This window comes from Eufriesea mexicana, unplaced genomic scaffold, assembly GCF_001483705.2.
Source record: "Eufriesea mexicana isolate 0111107269 unplaced genomic scaffold, ASM148370v2 scaffold77, whole genome shotgun sequence".
Lineage (NCBI taxonomy): Eukaryota > Metazoa > Arthropoda > Insecta > Hymenoptera > Apidae > Eufriesea > Eufriesea mexicana.
In genome coordinates, this window is record NW_016908244.1 from 803573 (window position 1) to 824502 (window position 20930).

The following is a 20930-nucleotide window of genomic DNA, read 5'->3' on the forward strand; positions in this document are numbered from 1 at the left end:
AGTTTCGTAGGGAAATATCAACGAAGCGAAACGCTTGGCGAAATACGATCATATGTTTCCGCCGAATCGGTGCTAATTATTCCTTTTTACTGTCCCGTCCAGCTCACACGCCTCGAGCCTTATCGGATTAACGGATACAAGCCGCTTGGCCGAGCGTATAACGACGCGTATATGGGAAAATGATGTTGCGAGTTAACTTAATACGCCCGAACGCATCCATCGGAGGAACACAAGCGAATCGTCGAAATAATCCCGGGTCTGTGATCGATAACCGTGAAAACTCGGACCCGCGATGACGTCGACAACGGGCTATTCGGACCAGGCCGCATCGACCGGCGCTCAAAGGAGATCGTTAATCCCGGAAACCGAACGCCTGGATTCGATGGAAATGAGATCTCGATGGAAGAACGAACAACTACTCACGGTTTAATCATCGCACTGGATTTTCCGAAAGCATCTGTATCGAAATACCGTGTTCCTACCAGGCCGCTAATAGCGATTCGTCCGGATTGGTCGGCGAGCGCGACGAGGGGGGTTGAAACGCTGCTGAAAGAGGAACCGCGACACGGGCCGCGCCTTCTAATGTAAATTACGCGAAATCGCTGCACGAGTGACGCCACGCGGCACAAAGGGACGCTTTAGCCGCTATTTTTCCCGCTTTTTCTCCCGCCTCGCACGAAATATATTACGTAAATTCCCTTCTTCCGTAACCATTTCCAACGCGAAGCATCCGCGCGCGCGTGCTACGTGTGTGTGGTGCGTGACGCGGTAGAAAATGCATCGCGCGGAAATGTTTTTGCCCGCGCGTTCGCGCCTCGACGTATAAACGACTGCATTTGCTCCGATACAGTATTCATGCTCGTTGTCCCAACCCCTCGTCTCGTCCTCCTCCGCCACCCCGTCCGATCCCGGCGCCCAGTTTTCGCCTGCCAGTGTCAATATTTCGTCGTTCGTTGCATCACGCGTATTACCAACCCCCCGGCCTCTCTCCGCGTATAGCATTATTCTCGAGGAAATTACTCGGAATTCCAGCCGTTGAAACGCGCCCGTTTACGGTCGACTCTGGAACGGGGAATGCGCGTAGCTCTGGTTACCTTAAGGTCGGACGCGTACGTCACGATTGCGCCGAAAGGGTGCCTCCGTGAAGAGGGAAAGCGAGGCACCTATAAAAATGTCTGGACGGTCTGCGATTATGTAGCTCTGGTTACCTTAAGGTCGGACGCGTACGTCACGATTGCGCCGAAAAGGGTGCCTCCGTGAAGAGGGAAAGCGAGGCACCTATAAAAATGTCTGGACGGTCTGCGATTCCGCTACGACTCGTATTTGCATACGTCGCGCGCAGGCTTGCCAGGGAAATTTTATTATCCCGCAAATTAGCCGTCGAGGATGTTAAACGCCTCGTTCCGGTGAAAAATCGGGCCGCTGCGAATCGTTAGCCGGGCATCCTGGATAGCCGAAAGCCTTCGGACGTAAGAACTTCGATATATATTCGCGGATATATTGGTCGAGTGGAACTAGCAACGAAAGAGGAGCCTCGCGGCGCCGGGGCTGACTTATCGCGCGGCACCACTACTGACCGATATGCCGCTTCGAGATCGATAGGAGAAACGGAACCGTGAAAAATATCGAACGACGATTCGGTCGGCCACTTGTTAGTCCACGCGTTAATCGATTCGTTGCTCGCCGTAAACTCGTCGAAATAATTTATCGTCCCTCTCCCTCTCGCGCTGTGCGCGTACACAACGGCCACGTACCGGGGATGGGAAATCGATAAGCGAATATCGGAAGTATCGGATCGACGAACGAAACTGCTGGTACCTTTGGCGAAAGTTGCATTCCGCGATACCAACGAGCTCGCTCTTTAATCTCTCGCGGAAGCTTTAAGCGAAATATCAAAACCGCTCGAGCAACTTTTCACCCCGTTCGCGGAATCATCGGAATGAGCGACGAAAAGAGCGACTGGAGGTGAATGGTCAACGGTGGGAAGCGATCCACGGAATCGCGGCGGTGCATCCTTGCCGTCTGTCGACTGGAAAACTTCGTTTCAGTCGCGTGACTGGAATTTCGCGCTAATAAGAGTAATGGACTGCGGCAAAGGGTGCGCGGTATAAAACAGCCGGCAGAGAGGCGGCAGGCGACTACAGTCGGCGACGCGCCGCTTCGCGGGGAAATGACAGACCGTCTATTTGGCTGATGGCGCAGGATTTAACCAGCCGGTTCGACCACGCGAATATTTTTGCACGTACACGCGGAATAATATGCTCGGATAAGCCGGCCGCGAGCACGGAACGCTGGAATAGAACGTCGGCGTCTATGGTTCTCCCTGGTGAACTATGGAAACGAGCGCTCTTCGACCGAAAAAGGACGCCATAGATGCGGAGAGAGAGAGAGAGAGAGAGAGAGAGAGTGGGGACGCGTGCCGGGGGCGAAACCGATTTCGCGGATTTAATCTCGCCTGCGAGTCTTCGCGGATCCCGCGGTCCCGTACAGCGTATAACGCGCATGAATGGAGATGGCAGATTTCCGGCCGGGTCAAACGAAACATTTTTTAATACCCATTAACCAGTTGAAGTGCCATTTAGCCGGTGTAATAATTCTAAAAGCACCGGGTTTCAGAAGGGATAGCCTATCCAGTTCCTCTACCCCCTAACCCCATCCTGTATGGGGCTACACCGTGTTTTTTTTCCTCCTTCCCTCCCCCCCTTTTTCACCGTTCCTCTTTTTCTCTCCGGCCGGGACGCGAAATTGAGAATACAATGGCACGCGAACGAATGCACGAGCAGCGGCGAGCTTTTAGCCGCTCGAGCATTTAATCCTGGCGAAAATACCAGGTGAACGCGTATTGTTCCGATATGAGAGGAATACTGCCAGTCTGTGTATTCGTGTTAACGTACTACTGGGACATATCGAGACGCCGGCAAATTGTCAGTCGGTATGGTAAATATTTTTCCCCCCTTTCTTTTTTTCCCTTCCTTCTTCCTCTTTTTTTTTATTTTATCCCTCCACTCTTGTTCCTCGACGAATATCGCATTAAAGCATGCCGGCTATAAGCTAGATCAGCAGCGAGCGAGACAATGGCGGTCGACGTTGCCTCTGTGATCGCGTTATAATCGCTCCACGTAGCGCAATGGCGAACACCAGCATCCTGACTGACTGATTCGCGATTTCATCTGTCGGACAAACAAGGGAATTGGGAGCGTGTGTGACTTTCCGCCATCAACAACATTCGCGTTTATGTTCCTCGTTAATTAAACTACCCTGGCCCCTGGGGCCATTCGGAATTAGACTTTGATATTTCAGCGGAGATGGTCCACATCCCGCGAAATTTCGAATAATCGATCCCGGCTTGTGTTTCTTAGCGAAATTACAACGCGATCGCTCTCGGCGTGGTTATCGTACTTTTCGACCCCTTTCCCATCTCTCTCCATCTCTCTCCGTCTCTCGCTCGCCCCCTGACCCCCCCGCTCGACCGAGAATTCGCATTCGTCGGGCGTTTTCGCGGAAAAAATCAGGACCGAGGCACGTTTCGAGTTCGACTTATTTCAGCTGGGAATAAACGTTTTCCCGAGTGTCGTCCACGAAATACGGATTCCCGGTTTGAAGGAAAGTTTCGCGTTGCGTGCACCGGCGCTTTTTCGGAGTGCGCACCGCGATAAATCACCGGCGGATTTTCTTGTCGTTCGCTTATCGGGGTTATGAATCTCGCGCGCGCCGGATCGCGATGGAACGGACGTTTTAAATCGCGCCAACTTTCCTCGTATAAATCCCTCTCGCCTCTCTCTCTCTCTCGCGACAGCTTCCGTTCAACGAGCACGCTTCCAGCGGAATCTCGTGAACGTCCGCCATTGTTTCAGCGGTCCTACGCGATTGTTCCAGCCCGCTGTCGAAGGAACGACGGAAAAAGTTCATTTCGCCCGGCGATTTCAAGAATCGCGTGGCCCTCGACGCCCCGAACGCGACGCTTTCGAGAGTGCCGACGCGTTCACGGATTAAACGGGGACGTCGCTCGACGAGATACGACGCGTCATCCGGCGAAATAGTCGAAATCGGTCGACGATCCCTCGGCTTTGTGCCGCGTTCCCTGCCAAACCAGTTCGATCGTTCCCGATTCGTTAAAAGCCCGACCGAGATTTTTCAGATCCTTCGGGGTTAATTCTTATTCGACGAGCAGCGCGGGGAGAGGGCTGCGGCAAAGCCAAGGGGGTCGGCGGGGAACGGCGTTGAAAACTGTTGGGAAAGTTTCTCGTTCTCGTAAGAGCGATAAATCGATATCTCTTAGGCGACGTTCGTTTTTCACGCGGCTTTTTGCGAGCTCGTGTTATTCCCCGACGATCCTAGGAAACTTTACTTCCTCCCAGGAAGCTCGACTCGCTGGAAAAACTTTGGTTTTAAGCTGTTCGGGCTGCAAACTGTCATCGCCTATTTACCGGCCACGGTCCTTAGGAAGATGTACGGTGAAAAATTCGCGACGGAGTGGGAAAATAATGGCGAGGACGTAGAAAAACGGGGACAATAACGGCGCCAGGACTCTCGGATATAAACGATGTTCGACCGTTGCGTGTCTAATGGTCGCTGAAAGTCGCTGAAAGTCACCGAAAGTCGACGCGAGCGGGGATGGAAATCGATGGTATTCTCGGAAGGAGGATAGCAGAGACCGCGATTAAAAATTCATCGCGACGTATTAGGCCGAGGCATAGGTGTCAAGCCGGGATTTGCGCGGCGTTTCGGCGGACGGAAAAGCTTACAAACGAGTAACTTTTGGTTTGTCTAGCCCGGGCAAGTCTGTGAACCGGCGAGTGCTGTGAATGAAAACAGCCCGGAGCTGTTATCACTGGGATATCGTTCGGCCGTTGTCGTTCCAGGCTCGCACGCCGCGCGCAAACACCCAACGTCATGAACTGTTTTCCCTTCGATTTAGGCGCCGTGAAATCTGGATCGGATAACAACATTTTTCCCCGCGTTAAACCGTTCCGCGAATAAGGCGCGAATATACGATACCGGGAAAAATAGACGAAAGAGGTCTTTACGCCGTAACTCGGAGCAGAGCAACCCGAGTTCGCGACGTTCGGAAGGATCAAAGGGAGTAAACTTCTTCGATCTCTTCCGCGCGTCGCGACGTCTCCCACCCTTTCAGCTCCACGAGAATCGTTCTGTCTCGGTAATTACCCCGGTGTAACCGCTTTTTCCGAGGAATCCACTTAAATCGAGAGACGGTCATTCCTGCATTCCGCACGGGCGATCCCGGAACGGAGCAGACGTCTGTCGGATGTACGACGATGAGAGTAGGAAAATCGGGGGCCGGTGGCAGGGATGGAGGGAAAAATAAGAGTAAGAGGGAGGACTCGGGGTTCGGATCGACGGTGGAAATGCACGGTTAGACGAAAGGGCTGGTGCAGGATGCTGCAAAGCAGAAGATAGTTCGGGGCTCTCGGTGCACGAGGGCATGATCAGCCCGGGGCGAATTTGCATTGTGGCCGGACGCTTCGTGTTTGAGCTGCACTGCAACCCTCGCTGCATCTGCCCCGATGTTCACTGCACTTTAATCCTCGAAGAGAACCGTCGATACTCTCTAGCCTGTACAGCTCTGCCGATCGTTACGCTCCGCCGTGAAATTAACGAACGGCACGCGATCGATGGGAATCGAACCGGTCTTTGGAAAGTTCGGAACGACATTCGAAACGGGGGTGCATCTGGATCGATCGAACGTGGTAGGAGTGCAGAAACGAAAACCGTGAAGAGAGTGCCGGCAACTTCTGTTCTACTTCGCGTCACGGTTATCGAGTCGGAATCTTATCGCGATTTTCTGCTCGATATCGCGAGCGAATTATTAAGGTCGCGTAGCTGAAACGTTATTCCGCGAGTTCGATTCTACTTCGGTTCGAGTTCCGCTCCACTGGCGAAGCGCCGTAACGAAATTTTTCTTTAATTTTCGTTCCGCGGAAATTTCTACCTCGCGATCTTCCCGCTACGACGGCGATCCACCAGGTCCTCGGGGACCTGCACGGATAGCATCTGGTCCCGTAACGACGATAAAAGGGACCAACGAGGATAGGAAGAATCGATTAGACGAGCTCCGAGTCTGGAAACCGGATCGTTCGCTTTGTCGGGCCAAGCCGGTCTATTATAATCGAGCCGGCTAGAGGTCCTCGTCAAGTTCCTCCTTCTATAGGAAATTGCCGTCGGACAAGGAACTCGAACGAGTATCGGAGACACGAGCGAGACTCCCCTCGTCTGCGTGCGTCCGTATTTCGAACTAATCTTATCGCTGGGACCGATCTCTAACTACAAAACTCCCTCTGCGAGACCGTCTGCTACGTACGCTCCAACTTGCGCCGAAATTCGCCCCTGCGCTACTTAAAACTCCCGGCTATGCTCGCCTAACTTCCCGCGCATTCCGGAAATTCATTCGTACCTAAACCGTCACTCCTCCACGCTACTCCAAACACTTGCCAGTTACGGGATAAACGTTCCTCTCGTTGACCCCGGTTCCTTGGCCAATTATTCGCCATAATTAGCCAAATAAAGCGAGCCTAACTTCGGACGCGGGGGTCAGTGCCGGGAACCCTGACGTTCACGCGTCCCGGAGTTGGACGAACCGGACGACAAACGTTGGGATTAAACGAGGGAGCGCGAGGCAGCCTGAGAGGGCCAACAGGCGATGTCTCCGCGTTGGAAAATTCAATCTCGCACCGGCGGAGAAGGCTGAAAGGGGTGAGCGAGATATGACCGAGCGTCTGAATGGGGAACGAATCACTCGGAAAAGTTTTTAGTCGCGCGCAGATCAGTTCGTAGACGCGAATAAAGTTCCCGTTTATTCGGTATAATCCGCTCGAGAGGGAACGACGAGGACGCGGAAGCTAGCGCTGCTGCGATCGAGGTTTTAGCCGAACGTTCCGAAAACGGGGTCGAGGGTGACGACTGACGGAGTCGCGGCAAAAGGAACGGTCGACTGACGGAAGGAGACAAGGGAGAAAGCGAAAGAAAAAGAAAGAGAGAGAAAGAGAGAGAGAGAGGGCACGCGTTTCAGCGGCGTGCACACGCGTGTTTTTCCGCGAAAAATCGAAACGCAAGGCCACCCCTCGGCTCGCATGGAAGCGGCGCGTCGCGGCGCTGGAGCGTCGGGCAAACTTTGGGGCAAGATCGCTGGTTAAACTGGCAACTTGCTTGGACGGCACAATGCGACCATTATGACGGCGGAAGGAAAGAAGTTGGGAAAGTTTCGCCGAGCGGAAGGGAAAGGAGGTGAAAAGGAGGAAGCCTGGTCGCACGGAGAGGTGTCGAGAGACGCGATGAAATAAAAGTCGTAAAATTTAACGGGCATCGCATTCAATCAGCGTCCGTTTGTGATCAAACGAACAGCTTCTCCTTTCGTTCGACCAACTTCCTCGCCTCGTTTGCTACGCGTTATTCCGTAATCTTGCCGCTCGTCTAAGAGGTCCTAACTCTCGGGGAAATCGAACGAGGAATCGTCGAGAATTAAGTTAAAAGTAAAATAAGAGACAGAGAGAGAGAGAGAGAGAGAGAGAGAGAGAAATAGAAGGAGAGAGAGAGAAAGAGATGGCGGAAGAGGAGAAAAAAATGGCATCGTTCGCGTCGGTTTTTATCGCCGTTTCTAACAGTCCGCAGAGTTCTCATAAACCCTTCCACATGTGCTCAACGAGACCCCCCTTTTTTTTTTTCCACGTGTAATACCACAATTCACATGGGGCTTAGGGTATGCAGGAGGGGGCGGCCACGTTAATGCGTATACGCGAATACTCGAATGGTCCCCCTCAGACTCTAATTAACTCGGATATTGACCAGAGCAGCTTATATCAGCGTGTATGCACGCCGTAACGCGGGCTTTTTGCTTGGCGCGCATTCGGTCGCGGTACACAAACGAGGGGAAAAACCGGGGGAAAAAGTGGCTCCAATTTATCAGACTCCTGCGTTTTTATCGGCGCGCCATTTTTACATGCCTCTTCGGCGCGCGTAGCGTAAACGTCAAAAACTTCGCAATCACGTTCACCGAGACGTGACATCGGAACGCGATACGATAAGGGCCCTTTCCCCACTGCGTAACGAGAATGCGTGCCAGGTCGCGTTATTCGTTCGAGAAATATACAAGCTTTTGTCCGCCCCGAGTCACGCCCGCCCGATATCCACGCGTCCGCGAGTCACTCGTCCGTGGAGCGAGCCCGATGAACATCGAGAATCGCTCGCGTTACCGGCTGCAATTCGATCGATCGTAAGTCGAAACGATCACGGAGTGAAATTGACCGTCGCGCGAGCAGCGCGTGTTAACGCGAACCGCGCGACGAGTTTTCTAAGTCGGCTGCGAGCAAAAGGATCGACCGACATGCATCCCGCTCTAGCCTGGATCCAGGATGTTTGGAAACATCTCCCGGGAGAGGGCTGGCTGTTTCGGGATACTCGACACGTCCGACGTTTCAACCTCATCGATCGTTGCTTTATTTATTGCCATTTCACTCACCGCTTTTCAGCGTCGGGAAGATGTTATAGGCGGAGTCTCGAATCCAGGACGTGACTGCCACGTACTCCTTAACGAACGTCGGGATTTCGCACCTCAGCACGCCGGTATTCCCGGGCAGCACGTAGGTATCTCGCACCTGGACCTCGTACTTTTGTCGCACCACTGAAAAACCATTAATCCCTGTGTTAATATCTTCGGTAAGGTGAGATCGATCAACCCCCTCTCCTCGTGGAATAATTCAAAGTTCGCGATACGGAAGGAAGCAGTATAACGGCGATAAAAGACGGGAAAGTTAGAGGATGGGAGGATCTAACCAGGTTTCCGCGAATTTATGCGATTCGACCCGGTCGTCAGTCGTACTATCGCAATTATCGTCGGAATTGTTTCAATCCCAGCCGTTGCACGCAGACATCGATATTCGCAAAAGCGAATGAGCGAAAGCTCGACAGCTTGTAGCCAGATAATCCGCGCCGCAAGAGGCCGCTCCTCGTTGTTAACTCCAATAACAATATAACGTACTACGCATTTTCTATTACGGACTCGTTATTCTGCTCGCGAACAACGCAGCTTTTCAGCCAGTCTGCGACCCGTGCTTTCGGTAATTAGTGCCTCCAGCTCGCGCTCTCAACCCCCGCTCCGCTACGTATTGTACGACCCAACCCCTTCCCGTTTCTGCAGCCGCGCGATTCTTTCCGGAAACTCAGCCGATTCGCGAGTCGCTAAACGCGATAAGCGATTCTTCGCAGGACCGGCCGCGAGTCTCCTTCCTTCCGAAAGGAGCTTTTCGTTCCTTCGCCCAACCGCGTTGTCACGAAGCTCGCGTTTAACCTCGGTTCCACGTCTTCGAGGCACGCGACGCGTGCACGAATATCTTACGACGCGCACGGAAAACGCGGAAAAAGCGGAAGCTTGGCGTCGCGCGACAGCGGATCTCGATCTTGGCAGCGAGTGTCGCTTGTTAGTTACAAGCATCCGCGAGTTTCACGCCGCGCGTAGATCCGCGAGGAGGGAAACGGCGATAAACGTAGTTGGTGGAGTTTTCTCGAGCCGCGATCATTCTTCCGCTTCTGCCCGCGTACTCGATCCGTGCTTTTAGAACGACATCCCGCGGAACGGCCGATTACGTTTACGAGCGGTTGCAGATAGCGGACTGCCGTAGACACCGCGTTATCCGATAGTGGGAAGGCTCGCAACGGCACCCGGCGAGTGCTGCCACGGAAGAGTTACGCGGCGAAAAAAGAGAAAAATAGAGGGAAAAGGGGGGAAAAGGGGGGAAAAGGGAGGAAAGAAATACGGGAAAGCGGCGAGCAAGCGGGTAGAAAACGGCGAGAAAACGGCGGATTGGCGAGATCGGGGCGCTAAATATCCGCGTCGCGAGGCTGGTCATGAACGCGAGGTAAGCGGCGACCGGGTGCGGTGCCGCGTTCAATGGCGTAATTGCCAGCCACGATACGCCGGAAACGTTGCCGGCAATTTTTTGCCAGATTACTGCCAGCTTTTCCAGTCCGGAGTCCGAGGAGCGCTCTTTGTCCGGACGATTCTCCACGCTTGCCCGCAAGAAGCTCTCCACTCGCGGCGAGATATCGCGGAGAATGGCGGTCTCGTTATCGTCGAGCTCTGCTGGCTATTTCAAAGGTACGCGAAATGCCGGAGATGTACTACCAGGACGGTAAGAGGATAACGGGAAAAGGAAAATAATCGGCGCGATCGAACCGGCATCGAAGGATTTTGCCGAGGTCGCGCAGAGGAGGGTAAAAGTGCAGCTTCCGGGCGAAAGGGGAAAGCAATCGGTCGGAAGGAGAAGAAATAAAGGTACTCACCGGCCTTTACCGTGATTTCACGGCCCAACACCCTGCCGACGCTGTTCGAGGCTTGACATCTGTAGACGGCCGAGTGGACGTCGTGTCTGTAGGTCTCGGCCCCGAAGGGCAAAAAGTACATGGAACCGTTCACCAGCATCTCGCGGATGTGGGGTATGGGCAGCACCGGCGACTCGTCTCCCATAAGCCAATCAATCCTCGGCAGAGGACTGCCCTGGGCCGAACAGTGGATCATAGCTCCGGTCTCGTTCGAGAATTCCACCGAGGAGCGCGGCTCCGAGATCAACACTGGACCCTGACTGTCCAGCACCACTCCTCGTCCTGTCGCAGAAAACGTGTCATTCGATTAGAGAGGGATGAACGCTCCGAAGGTTCTGGGAAGACGTTAATGCGCGCCAGTCGAGATCCGATGGCGTTAAATTCCGCAAAGTTTCGCGGGATGGAATTTCGGGGAAATTGTCGGATAATCGTCGATTAAAGCCGCGAGCCGGAGCAACGGGTTGCTAATCGCCGAGCGAGATTCGGCGTAATAATATTGCGCGTGGAGGGTCCATTTGGAGGTGAAGCAAATGGAAAGAGGAGGAATAAAATGACCGAATCGATGCTTTTCGAAAACGTTAGCCGTAATCGCGTTTCTCGTTTTCGATTTATTCCCCTACGGAGAATCACTCGCTGCCGCGTAGTCGTACAACGCTTTGCTAGGTGCGCGGGTCTGTGTGCGTTATCTGCGCAATTATATGCAGCGAAAGCATTCTGCCCGCCATTACGTAAGAAGGGAGAAACGTTTTACGCGTCCGAGGGGAGCCACGAAATTTAAGAGCTCTCGAAAGCAAGTACAACTCGGTGTCTACTACGCTGAATATGCATGTTTGGTCGTGATTGACTTCCGAGATTAATCGTTTGCGGGGAAGTTGCAGTTAAACGTCGACGTTAGGCGGTAGAGCGAAGCTGGACCGATTTCGCGATTCGCGTATTTTTATGACAAATAGAGGCAGGCAGTCGATTTGTGAAATAGAAGCAAGGCGAGCGAGAGGTGATCAATCGTCGAATGCTCGGGGCTGATCCAGACAGCGATGCGTCTAAATAAAGTAAAGCGGAAGTATATCCGATGGAAACGGGGTTACGCTGTTCTTCTTTAAACGAATAATTCATCCGAAGGCGAATCGAATCGATAAGGATATTCGACCGGATAAAGAAACAATTGCTTCCACGATATTCCCCGGCGCGGGAGTAAGCTCGAACGATCGTTTTGCAACTTCTTCGATATTCCCTGCGCATACACGGTAAGCAGTTTATATTGTAAAATACACGCGTACGTACGTGCATACCAACACGTACACGTACACGTACACGTAACTCGCAAACGCCCGAGGACTCTCGTTTTGTTGCAACGCATCGACGAGGCACAGTGGCTGGGGGCGGAAACTTGCAAACGCCCGAGGACTCTCGTTTTGTTGCAACGCATCGACGAGGCACAGTGGCTGGGGGCGGATGACGTTGCGGTAAAAGGATCGATCATATTCGATCTTCGTCTTGTCGGTTATCACGGTGCGCTCGGGAAATCATTTGCATTCATCACCGCGAGACGCGGCGAGTCCATCGCTCACGCGTGATACGTCGTAGCGCGAAAAATGTCCCGGCGATTCGAATGATTTACGAAGGCATAATTCGCCCGGTGACCGCCATCGCGGCGCGATCGATCGGAGAGGAGGGGATCGACGCCCCAAACGGGATAACGAAACCGCGGGATTCGCGGTTGCCGAATAACGATAACCCATCTTTCCCTTTGGACGATAAAACGCGCACGTACGCGCATCCACGTTCCTCGAATGGCGCGCGAAACGTCGTCTTCCTCCGCGCCGCTTTCCGATTGCAACGTTTACCGCTGCTCTCCACCCTCTCGCGGCTCGTATTATTTCCTCCCGAGCGTTTCCTCTCAGCGGTCCCCTGACTCTTCGTCAACCGCCACCCCCTCGTTCCCATTTCTGCCGGGCAAATCTGATAGAGCATCACCCACGCGGCTCATGTCCCCCGAAATTCCAGGACAGTGTTTTTCGCCGATCGATTCACCGTCGAAACGCGTTCCGGTGGACGCGTGTACGAGACGCGTATACGAGGCGTGTACGCCAAGTCGGGCGAGGACACGAGGAAACCGGTGCATTACGAACGGACGTCGATTCGATAAGCGGAATTTCGATAAGCGAAACTCGTGCAACCGCCGAGGGTTCATAGTCACGGCCCTGCATCGGTGTACACCGCGTCTATGCAATCGGTGAATGCGCGAGTACGTGTCCGCGTAGGAGTGTACAGAGGCGTTTACGTGTGAATACGTGTGCCGTGTCTGTGCCGGAAAGACGTTTATGTTGTCCGCTTCCTGCGCGCTACGAGCGCACTGTGCACCTGCGCCACCGGTTTACAGCTATGCAGCGTCGCCATCTACCTTGCATTTATACGTGCGCCAGCTAGCTGCTACCCGTGAACGCGTACATTCATCCGCACACGTACGGCGGCACGTACACGTAGCGCGGAGTGCAGCCACGTATCGCGTGCATCGGTGCATCTGCCACCCTCGGGGGCGTTCTTGCTTTCCCGTGCAGCGAGCACTCGCGAGCGCGCTCGTCGAACGAAGACGATGGAAAATAAGGTTAAATTAGTACGCGTATAACGCAGTTTGTCGCTGACAGTGGAGACCGCCGTAAAACGGTTATTAAGGAGAACTATGCCCGCGTAAAGGAAAATTCTGCTCCTCGTTCTTCTTGTTTACGAGCAAATTCAATAGAGATTCCGGCTAACTCGATAACCGGTAGCTTTCTCTCATTCCGTCCTTCCTTTGCCGCCGGGCGAATCCTGGACGGATATAACGCGAAATAATGCCGCTTTGATACCTGAATTTGCGTTTCACACTTATAGCCGTGCCACGGTTAGACGTTTCCCCGTGTATTTTTCTTCTTTTCCCCGGTTTTTTCCATCTCTCTCTCTCTCTCTCTCTCTCGAATATAAACTCGGATGCTTGGTCCGTCGAGCTGCTGCAACGCTAATTAAAGGATCCGAATGACCGAAAAGCCTCTTCCTCTCGAGTGGAACGGGTGAAGGGGATCGTCGTGGACGAGGATTCCGTTGAAACGAAGACGTCCGACCGGACGATAATCCCGTCGATCGCGATTGTCGGCGCATTCGAGCGTGCTCGTTTATTGTCACAGCGTTTTAATCTTCTCGGCGCGACGGGGGCAAGAGGTATACGCGAACGTACGATCCAATTAGCGCACGGTATCGTGTAATTCTACAAAGAGTCGATTAATTCAGCAACGTCGCATTTCCATAAGTAAGCCAGCTAACACGTTCCATCTGTCTTCGATGGTGTATACGCGACACGGCGTCGATACGACCTAGCGCGACACACGGGAGCCACGACCGGAACGAACGAAAACGTAAATAAATACGTCGAAAATGTAAATACGCTGGCAGAGAGCGTAAATAAAACGGAGGCCATCGTCGGCTAAATCTGCGTACTTATTCCCATAAATTTCGTAATCGCGAGATTCGCGAAAATGCTCGCGCGTAAAATCCTTCATTTTTTTCAATCTCCGCTGCCTGCGATTTTTCCTCTTTTTTCACCGGCATCGCGCGTTTCGCCCCGGGATCCGTAACACGGTCACCGTGCAGCTCGCCCATATTTGTAGCCGTCACTTGAAATCCCCTTGTACAGCTTTCAGTGAAACGCGTTCAATCTCGTTACGAGCGATGTACCCTCGAGCACGCGCGTACACGTGTTACGCGCGGTTACACGCGACGGGCGTAGAAAAACGCGGCATTCGATGAGTCGCCTCATTAAGGGGGGTGGGCCCGGAGTCGAGCGCCAAGGCGAAACGAAAATCGAACGCGAACGCGGCGTCCGCGGATAATCGCGAGCGCGCGACGAGCGAGGAAACGACCGGCGATAAACCCAACGAGCGTAATTCCGCGTCATCGCGTTTTTATCGTCACGCGGGGACGCGTGCGACGCGTACGACGCTGGCTTCTCGTAAATGCTCCCAGCCTTCCTTCTTTTCCCCCCTCTTCCATCCCTCGTTTTTCCATTTTTTACGCCGTCCACGCGCGTCGAGGATACGCCGTTCGCTGTAACCGCGCGAGAAATACGCGCCCTCTCCGCCATTTCCTTCGTCCCCGTGCAACTCGCTCGACAAAGAGCGAATATTCGCGGAATAAATAACGCAACTCGTCCGTATTTCGGTGAACGCGTTTGACCAACTGGCCTTTATATTACACCGCGGCAACCCCGATTCCCGCGCATCGATGCTCGATAGAGGTTTCAACCCCCTTTCATCCCCTCCCGGACCGTGCCGCCCGAATTGTCACGCCGCATCCCGGGTTATCCTACCTAAACGCAGGTATCTCGCCGGATGGTCAATTGCGAAATTCAACGAACGAAATACGGCAATCGATCGACGTCTGAATCGCGACTGTTTCGCTTTCGCTCGGCGAGAGACGCGCGCTCGCGAGCCCTCGCGATAAGGCGATCCGGCGTACGAAATTTAACCCCGGGTCGGCGAGCATCTGCTGCCACGCGCATAACAGCGCATAATACGCGGCTTCGCGGGAACAGGATTGAACGCGGCTTAATTAATCACGGCGAAATTCGGCGCTAAAACTTGTTTGCAGTTGCCCCGCCTCGAGCGACGGGGTTAATTTCGCTTACGCGGGGAAACATCCGGTCGCGATTTAGACCGAACTTCCGCCCGTCGACCGCGGATCGTTCGCGTAATTCCTTCTTTGCCCGCTTCGAATTAGTTCGAGACAATATCCCGGCACAGGTAACGAGAGCTACCTGTTTTTTCCCCGCTCCGGATCAGTCGATAATTGCGCAACGAGTGGAACGGGAAAACTCTGACGCGTTTGCACGAGCCGCTTCCGGTGTTGCGTAATCGCCGGGTAACTACGTTGCCAGAGACAATTATACGGCGACAATGCGCTTGCCGCAATTACGAGCCGCTATCTCTCTTTCCGCCTCGCGACGCCACGCAACTATTTGCCTATGTATATTTACTCGGCATTTACTGCGCGTCTCGGAAAATTTCAAATATCCCGCAACCACCAGCGAATTCTCCGCTCGTTCTTCCACCCTGTTCCACGCCTCTCCGAGTGACCATTTCGCTATCGTCGTCGTTCGTGCGTCCGCGTCGTTTCGCATCGACTTACTCCCCTTAAGGAGTCCTGCTTCCGACGGCGTCGCGCCTGTTTCACGCTCGCGCTACTCGAAACGCGTCCGATGATTTTCGTCCACGGCGTGGAACCGCATTTTCGGGTCATCGCGAGTCGCGGTGTTCGTAACGAAAATATTCCTGCCTCTATTCGTGGAATGTTAAGCGGATATCGGAGTTACTCGAACTTTTTTAGCCGCTCCGGGGGCAAAAAGGAAAACGAAGCGAGAGGTACTTTCCACCTCGGTGGCGAAGCGCGTACAAAAATTGTCCGACCAACGAAAACACCTCGCGAGTGTACCAGCTAGGATTCCCGCGTGTTCGAATAAAACCGGACGAAAATCAGCGAAACTTTTTCTCCCCGCAGGAAGCTGTTCGTTCCGTGGGAAAATTAAACGCGATAAGCGTGAATGGGACGCATTCCCGATCCCGCGTCTCGTTGGAACGAGACTCGCGTGAAACACCGACGAGCCAAATGCCGCGAACAAAAATCCTTTGAAGCGCGAGGGCTCGCAACCCCGCGCCGCGTCGAGACTCTCTCGCTGCACCCTCCAGCCCAGATGCATTCCATTACGCACATGTGACCGAGTGACGGTTACGCGGGCAGCTTGCACCTGTGCCGCTCTACAATTATGCACCGCCGCCATTTATGCCGCATTTATACACTCTCCTCTATCGCCGCCTCTCTCTTTTCCGTCGTTCCACCAACACGTATCCGGTTGCCCTGGCCGCGAGTATGCGCGTCGCATGTACCCTCGCTGTGCAAACGGTGCGCCGTGCCACCGACTGTTACACCGGACCAGCCCTGTATTCTCGCGTTGCACCTACTGATTAATTACAGAGCACTGTCACGCCGCAGCGAGGCGGCATTATCATCCGTGGCACGGAACGCAAGCGTCACTCGCGAATTAACCTGCGCGGCTCGTTCGACGTCCCCCGAGCCGTGACTCCGGGTTCTTAGTCCAAGATTCGTCGCGGCGGGAAGGTGAACGGAAGAGTGGACGCGTTCGAGCGGACAGGGTTGTAGACGGTGGAAATCGGGAAGATCGCTCGGTTCGGTCGTCGTGAAACAGCCGGTCGAGGGGGACGTCGAGGACGTTCGATTCTAATTAGACCGAGGCCTGGCTGTAATTTAAGACCCTGTCGAGGTTCGACTCGAGCCGAAGGACAGAGACCAACGCCATCGGGTTTCGGCTCGGGTCGACTTTCGAGCAGAGGCGTCGAACCGCGTGCGGTCGAGCACTCGAACTTGGATTCCGTTCGACGAGGACGTTTCGAGACCGGTTTCTCCGACTCGTGCGCGATTACTCGGAAACACTGAGCGAGTTGAAAAGCCTCGAACGTGAACGCTGCGCGGCGGATCTGACGAGCGTCGCGGGGCCTCCAATTACTCTCGTTTCGACCGAGTTTCCGCGTATCCGAATTTTATTATCGCCCTTTCTCCTCGAGCGAATCCTTTCCCTGCTCCTGGCTCCTTTGCCGGGGAAGTTCGCTTCGCAACGGTGACCGCGATTTCTTTGATCGAATTACGGGCGGAACCCGTTCCGGGATAGCCCCGAAATCGGGTCGGTTTTCGTTTAATCGGTCACGGTAGCGACGAACCTGACCGATCTCGATCATCCTATTTCCTTTCGTTAATTGGCGCCGGGTTCGAACAACGCCGACCGCTCGTCGTTGAATCGATAGCGCGAATCGCGATTATCCTTGCGTTCCGCTCGGCTAATCCGACTTAAGCGCCTACATAAATACGAATATATTTCGCATACGCGGTGCCCGAAGTTAGCTGCAATGCAGTGGCACGATACGAGAGGTGGCTCGGATTTTGCCGGCACGCGCACACCGTTAGGATCGTTTGATCTGGATCATGGTTAATTTCACCGTTGGTTATGGCGCACAATACCGTACCAATCACGCCGTGACTTCGCTGCATCGCGCAGTCCGATTGGTTTCTCCGTAGCAGCCCACGTATACGAACGCGTTCGTGCCTTCGCACGCACACACGCGCGAGATCGCACAACGGGGTCCGTACACGATCGCGCCCGCGCCACGTACAGGGGCGGCAGACACGCGCGCGTGCGCCCGCGCCAGTGTGCACGAGTTACACGTACACGCGTGTCACCCATACGGAAGCCAGCGTGTAATCGACGGCCAGATAAAGCTGTGAGACGGATCAATCCGTGACGAAGCCATCGACTTCGAAATGCTAGATTTCGTTTCAATCTCGTCGACGGATCGTGTTCTACCCATGGAAGGAACCCGGCAGCGCCATCGGGCCAGATACATGCTCGAATTATGGGGCAAATTGAACGATAGATCACTTTGTCGCCGACAGACTTTTTAACCGGGAAATTCCGTGTCAACGGTCGGCCAGTGGAATGAGCGATTTAGAGCCAGACACCGGCGGCCGGTCGACTTTCTTCCCTGTTCCCTCTTCCCTCGCTCTATCCTTTCACCCTCCATCTCTCTCGCGCGTTTTCCTTTTATTTATCTCCTTCGTCCTTTCCTCCCGATTTTCCCTTTTCCTTTAATTTACCCGGATCGTTTCGTCGCAAAGGCATGGGCGTGTCCCCCGTGCACGCGTTCGTGGCTTCCGCGACTCGTTGCCGCGGACCCCAGAAATTTGAAATTGTAAACGAGCTTCCCCTTCGTCGCCCGGTTAGAGGAACAAAGAACGGTTCGCGAGCCTCCGCGGAATTAGCAAGCGCGTAGCGAATCGAGTTTGTTTCGTCGGACGTTAACGAGATCCGCGAATCCCGTGGACGAAAGGTTCGACGGGTCGAGTAACTCCCGGCGAAACGGGAAAACGCGGGAACGGTGGAAAACGCTGACGCGCGACTGTCACGACGCGGCAGACTTGCGACGCGCGAGAGACGCTTGCCGCAAATCGGTAGCATGGCTCGTGACGGCGAGACTTCCGGGTCTCGGGTTCGATCGTCTCTTCTCATCCGCGACGATCCATCGCGTTATGTACCGTGTCGGCATCTTACCAACCCGCTTTGAACAACGTCGATGGCCTGATCTTCGAGCACATAGGTTGACACATTATGCACGCACCATAGAGCATGTTGGTCGAGAACGGGTTGAGCCGGCGAACGGAAGAGGGAAGGGTGATCGCTGGCATCGACGATGAAATTAGTTGGCCGCGTCACGGAGAAAGCCGGCTATCCGACTCGGCCCCCTCCCCCTTTCTTTTCCTCCTCTCGCTCTCGGCCCGTCTCATCGCCTCTAACTATTCGATTTCCTTTCTTCTTTCTCCGATTCCCTCCCGTCGGCCCGTCCCTCTCCCTCCCGCCCGTCACTCTCTCTGTTTCTCCGTCCCTTTCTTCGCCACGCGGATGAATGTATTTCCCTCGGCAGCGTCTTCATCCGACCGAATGGAAGAATCTAGCGAGACGGGAGCAATATCGGCGGAAATCGAATCGCAAAATGGAGAAAATGACTGCGAGTGCTTCACCCTATCACGGGGAAGGACGAGGCGAGAAAATCAGGAGAAAGGTGAGCGAATGCGAAAGAGAGGGAGGGGAAACGCGGGAAGACGGACGGGGGGCAGGGAGAAAGAGGGAGAAGGACGGACAAAGCGTGCGAGCGAACGTGGGGGGCGCGCTTGTGTGCGTGTGTACGAGAGCGAACGAGGGAGAGAGAGAAAGGAGGAATGCATTCCTGGGCGAGTTAATCCCTGGAGTCTGGTATGGCTGACAATTCCATGGATCCATGCCTTCTGCCTTCCGCCATGCTCTTCTCGTGTGCGTTCTCGTACGTGCGATCGGGCGAAGGTACGCGAGAATCAAGCGTGCCTGTGCTATCGTCTGCAATCGATTCGCCGATTCTTAATATCGCGAAACTCGAGCGATCGTGTGCGTTCTCGTACGTGCGATCGGGCGAAGGTACGCGGGAATCAAGCGTGCCTGTGCTATCGTCTGCAATCGATTCGCCGATTCTTAATATCGCGAAACTCGCGGTAAATGGATCGTAATGGAGGAGGAGGCCCGGAATCTTACGTGTGGCTGCACGTGTTTCTTAACGCGTTCCCCTCGAGTCTGCGACCGAGCCTCGATCCGCTGACCCGATCGTTACCATAAGCTGCTTACAGCAAGCCGGTCGGCTCGTCGGTTATCTACGTTATACTACCGTCCTCGTCGCGAATTGCCATTTGCTCTCCGCGTTTTCCTTTTCTTCGTCTCCCCCATTGTCGTCCGCCGAGGACGTAATTCGATGGCGAACCAAGATACCATCGATACACGTTCGCTCCGACTCGCGTAGCGTACCCGCGATGGAATTAAATTACCATCGACCGTGAAAACGGGCCCTTACGTTCCATTCCCCGACGTTTACTTTAAATCGAGCCCTCGTCAGTAACGCGTGCCACTCCGCCGACCCGGTAATCTTCGATTCCTCCGATTCTCGACAGCGTCCGAAATTCCGACCCGACGACGTTTCAACGAGTGCTCTGATATATGATCGACGATTTCGAACGGTTTCGTCCAGCTGCCAATCAAACCACCAATTTTCCAATTCCTCCGCGAACAGAACGACCGGCATCTAACCTCGCGGGCGCCGCGCTGGAAAACTAATTTTCCAGCCAGCTCGATGGGTGACGTTGACTCGTTAATCGGTAACGGAGAGGAGCGGTGGCACTCGCTCGAACCGATATCGTCTCTTCGACGCGACGATTTTATTGAAACGAAAACACCCTTGCACGCGCGGCGTGGCGCGAGCGAAAACCTCGCTCGAGGCTGGAAGACACGGCGAAGAAGAAAAGAAGAGGAGGAAGAAGAAGAAAAAGCGAGAGAAGGGCGAAGGAAAAAGGAAGAGGGAGAAGAAAAATCGATCGGTCGGACAGAAAATGAAGCGCAAAATGCAATTAGCCGAGCTACCGGATAATTGAAACAGTGAACGGGAAATGGGCTCGCGGCAAGGTAATACGGTTGAGCCCTTCTTACGATTCTCAGTGCCAGAGGAAAAGAACATCTTGAGAGGCGAAGAAAAAAAAAGAGAAGTCGGTCGTGCGCCAAGGAAGAAAGCGTTTGACGACATCGCAGGGTCGCTCCAGCGTAAACTGCTTAGCAGCAGATAGTGGCTGGGCAAGTTCCTCCGCTGTCGGAGTAACTTTCTTAATCCGCTTCTTAGCCGAGTTAGTCTCTGCGATTAATGCCTTGCTAACCCGCCCGCCGCCTTTCCAAGAATATCTCCTTCCGGATGTCGAACGTCGCCGCGCGACATTCCTCCTTTGCGATTCGATCGTCGATTCCGGGCTCGAACGCGGCTCATCGGCCACCGTTTCTGCCCATCGGCGAGGGCCGACCGTCGCGACGCGTCGCTTCCGAGGGTGGCCAGAGAAGGGAAAACAAAGCGAAAAAAGGAAGAAGGTGGAGAGATAGAAGAAGTGGCGGGCGCGATATTGGATAGCGATAATTCTTCGGACGCAGTCAATAATTTCTC

At 54.1% G+C, this 20930-nt stretch overlaps 1 protein-coding gene across 1 annotated transcript in view; it reads right to left on the bottom strand.

The window, feature by feature from the left end:
- Positions 1-20930, bottom strand: part of LOC108554807 (Down syndrome cell adhesion molecule-like protein Dscam2) — a 92723-nt gene that overhangs the window by 42560 nt on the left and 29233 nt on the right. The window contains exons 2-3 of the mRNA XM_017910200.1: positions 10294-10614; positions 8474-8635 (exon numbers count right to left, since the gene is read on the bottom strand). Coding sequence (XP_017765689.1) covers positions 8474-8635; positions 10294-10614 — 483 coding nt within the window. The remainder of the gene's footprint in view (positions 1-8473; positions 8636-10293; positions 10615-20930) is intronic.